The 3,742-nt window shown below is 34.0% G+C and overlaps 1 protein-coding gene and 1 long non-coding RNA gene across 2 annotated transcripts; both read right to left on the bottom strand.

The window, feature by feature from the left end:
- Window positions 1-1,649: 1,649 nt before the first annotated feature.
- Window positions 1,650-2,592, bottom strand: LOC138133421 (MD-2-related lipid-recognition protein-like). Its single transcript, XM_069051330.1, has 3 exons — window positions 2,338-2,592; window positions 2,046-2,171; window positions 1,650-1,993 (listed from the first exon to the last, which is right to left on the bottom strand). The coding sequence occupies exons 1-3, from the start codon at window positions 2,423-2,425 to the stop codon at window positions 1,734-1,736; spliced, it is 474 nt and encodes a 157-aa protein (XP_068907431.1). The 5' UTR covers window positions 2,426-2,592; the 3' UTR covers window positions 1,650-1,733.
- A 389-nt stretch (window positions 2,593-2,981) lies between these two features.
- Window positions 2,982-3,742, bottom strand: LOC138133422 (uncharacterized). The gene is made up of 3 exons (XR_011160358.1): window positions 3,555-3,742; window positions 3,370-3,495; window positions 2,982-3,310 (listed from the first exon to the last, which is right to left on the bottom strand). It is a non-coding gene; the product is annotated as an uncharacterized lncRNA (long non-coding RNA).

The following is a 3,742-nucleotide window of genomic DNA, read 5'->3' as shown; positions in this document are numbered from 1 at the left end:
TATTCTGTTATAAAAAGGGCCATTAAAATTTTCAACGGTTGCAAGAATTAATGATGAACCGAATAAAAGCGAATGTTACGGTTTACAACGATATTTTTTTTTACAAGATTTGCTTGAAGGAATTTTCACAAAACGTTATACTGCCCACTCTATCCACATTTTTAAAGAATGTGAATACTGAATATTTAGGGGTTTGGAGCACTGTTAAAAATATTTGGAAAAATTCAATCAGCGTAAGCAGATTTTTCCATTACCGGCTAATTCTAATCCTAATTACCATCACTGCCATCGGTGTTTAATAATAATTCCCATTTGGAGGTTTTTGTACTTTCTGCTTTTCTTACCGCAACTGTTGCTCAAGAAAAAAAAATAAAACAGAATACATAGTAGTTTTTTTGCGATTAAGCGCACTGTAAAACATTATCTGATGGCAAGACAAAACTAATCAAATATTTTTGTCTATAAAAAACTAATTAATATTTAAAACTGAGTGTAATGATACAGATAACAACATATTAATGTGTAATATTACAAATATTAAATTGGACATACAAAATGTGCTTTATAAAATCAAAATGATAATTTTTTGCATAAGTATCGTGATGAAAGTGGCACTTTTTTACACGAAAAATCGTAGTGAAAGTAATACTTTTTTACACCAAAAATTGTAGTGAAAGTAGTACTTTTTTCTACAACCGTCAAAAAACGTGACATTTATGCATCGTTATCAAGTCGCAAAGTATGTCATTTTTAATAGTGAAAAAATATTTGTCAAAAAGTTTCCTTGGAAGGAAACTTTTTGACGAATATTTTTAGCATCCAAGGAAAATTTTACAAAAATTAAAAAATTCAAAAATTTTAAAATGCTGTTGTAGAAAAAATAGTGTTTGTATTTCGTGCGAAAGATGATTGTTTTGTTGGAGCATTCGAATGAGTTTGAAGTCTCGACCTGACGGTCTCGACCAAAAACTCATTCTCATGCCCCAACAAAAAACAATCATTTTGCGCACTCAATACAAAAAGAACTATTTTGCATCATTTTATTCCTCCTTGGAGATGATTGTCAAAGTATACCTATTTTTTTTTTGTAATTTTTCATAAATCCTTTTAGACCAAATTTCTCAATTTACATCGATATGCAAAAAAATAGTGTGTACAACATGTTATGAAAGTCTTTTTTTTCACTTATTTGCTTGAATCAAACTGCAAATTCATTAAAAAGTATGACTTTCATAACTACTTGTACAAATAACTATTTACACTAACTTAATTAATAAAATAATTAAAATAATGAATAGTATGTAATAAATAAATAAACAGTAGGTATGTCAAGAAACGTACGAAACTGAAACCAAAAATTCCCGCAAAGTGTTGATTCAAAAAACGATTAGGTATAGGAATAGGTATCTATAAAATTATTGTAACTAAGTAGGTATTTATTTTCTCGTTGAATACAATCTAATAATATGTAGGTAACAAAGTTGTATTAATTTATTTATGTCAATATTCGATAATTTTTTACGTCTAGTAACCGGATAAATAAACCGAAATTACAAAATGATGTTATTATTACATGTTCAGTTTTGGTGTGATTAAAAGAGAAATCTGTGGGTTAAAGGAGAGTAGTTTTAGAAAGCTAAACGACGTCGTCGTTAAATATATTGTGTTTATTTACTTAAATAAATGGCTGTGGAAGCACTTCCGCTTAGTGTAACGATCCCTTTGTCATTACTTTATCTGACAATTTTTATTTTGAAAGTGAAACAGCACCCCTTCTCCCCATTTTTGGCGTCCCACAATCTCCATTTGACTTGGTAGTTCAAAAGCGGAAAAGCCGGAGACATGTAGAGAACATTTTTATATGTTCCATTCTCGCCAATTTTGGTCGGGCATTGGGCAAATTTACACCCATCTCTATCCATTCCGATCAGAGGCAGATCAAGCAGAGGAGTGACAGAATAGGCCTGATTGAGCAGCCGCTCACTCTCGAAATCTGCAAACGACAAACTAAAAAAAAAACCAAAACACAAAATAAAATCACTCACGTGGCACATAATCAAATTCGATGGTGGAGTTTGTGCCGCTCTTAAACTTGCACGGCTTTCTGCTCTTCGCCTCTTTGCATGGCTCCACTCTCAGTTCTTTGATTTCGCAAATGGAGTCGTCGGAATCTGCGAATGGCCAAAAAATTAATTAGTGCGGCGGCCTTAACACCCGAATTTGCCAGAGTGTAAATTAAAATAATAAAATCGCAAATGAAAACAACAGTGACGCTTCTTGCGAGTGTCGCTCTCTCGAAAAATATATTTTTGTGTTAGCGAAAAAAAAACAAATCACCTGGGCATCCCTCAAAGTGTACAATTTCGCTGTTTATTAGGCCGGTTATTAAAAAAATCGCACACGAGCCTAAAAGCAATTTCAACATTTTCACAACACTCCCACGAACAAGAACGATGATTTGCACAAATCTATTTCGTGTGGTGATGGTTCAATCCGGTATCGAAAGGCAACCGAACAAAAACAAACTGACTTCGGAAAGCAATGTCCACCTCTGTCAGCAGATATTGTGGGTTAACTGTTTTCTTTTATACCTGTTCGTTTAGTCTGGCAAAGGTACGCAGCGTACGATAAGGTGTGATAAACGGGTATTGTATTGAATGTGGGCACGATATTGTAGACATTTGAAGCGGCTTTTACTTCATTCATTTTTTTTTCTGCCTACACCGTTTGGTATTATGGATGTAACACGAAAAAACATTCGCTGATTGATTTTCTCATATCCAATCAAGGGGAAATATACCCAACTAACGACAAAAATCTTTACGTCCTTGTTTTTGGTTTCTTGTGTTAATAGAAAAGTACCACAATAATTAATTAAACTTCAAGGTATTTCTGTGTCAAGTGACTCGAACTCATGAACTGTAACAATTTTTTAAACTAATTTTGTACTGAAAACCTGTTGGCTGGAGGAAAGGAAGGAACAGTTTTAAACATAAAATTTATTTGCTTTAATGAAATGCATCACCTTCCACTTGTCGCAACTGTCAATTGGGAAGAAGAATCAAAGGAAACGTAAAGCAACATCCATGTGATCGGTTCTTAGTGTCGACGAATTTCCATTTCATATTGTAATTTTTCGGTCCTGGTTGAGACGCTCTCGCACGGATGACCCTTTGGTATGATTTCAATTCGCCTTTTCGCAACGGACATTCGCCGTCATAACACTGATTTATTTTTGTGACGGGCAAAGGCACTTCAGAACTGGGATCAATGAAAGAGTAATAATGAACAAGATCCTCCGCGTTAAAATCTACAAACGACAAAATAGGTAGTTTACAAATCCGCTTAATTTAAGTCCAAGTTACTAACGTGGTACAAAATCTAAGTCAATAGTTATTGGATCGCCTCCCTTAAAAGAGCAGAGGTATCCGTTGTCGCCTCTTTGACACGGACTTACTCTAACTTGTTTGATCTCGCACAAGTCAGTATCGATGTCTGCAAATAACAAAAGTAAAAATTACAGATGGTTTTTGTTGTTGGATGAAACAAATTACCGGAGCACTGTTCAAACGGGTGAATTTCGCTGTTTATGACCGCCACCATTAAAAAAATTGTCAATGAACGTAGAGTTAACTTAAACATGTTTTACAATGTTCTCACAGAGAGAAAGATGATCTGCACTAATTAAAATCTGAGTTGCATAAACTGATGCTGACATTTGAATAGATCTGGACGCAGTTTT

This window comes from Tenebrio molitor, chromosome 6 (genome assembly GCF_963966145.1).
Source record: "Tenebrio molitor chromosome 6, icTenMoli1.1, whole genome shotgun sequence".
Taxonomy (NCBI): Eukaryota; Metazoa; Arthropoda; class Insecta; order Coleoptera; family Tenebrionidae; genus Tenebrio; species Tenebrio molitor.
Note: the sequence above shows the minus strand (reverse complement) of the source record. Positions and strands in the feature narration are given on the sequence as shown.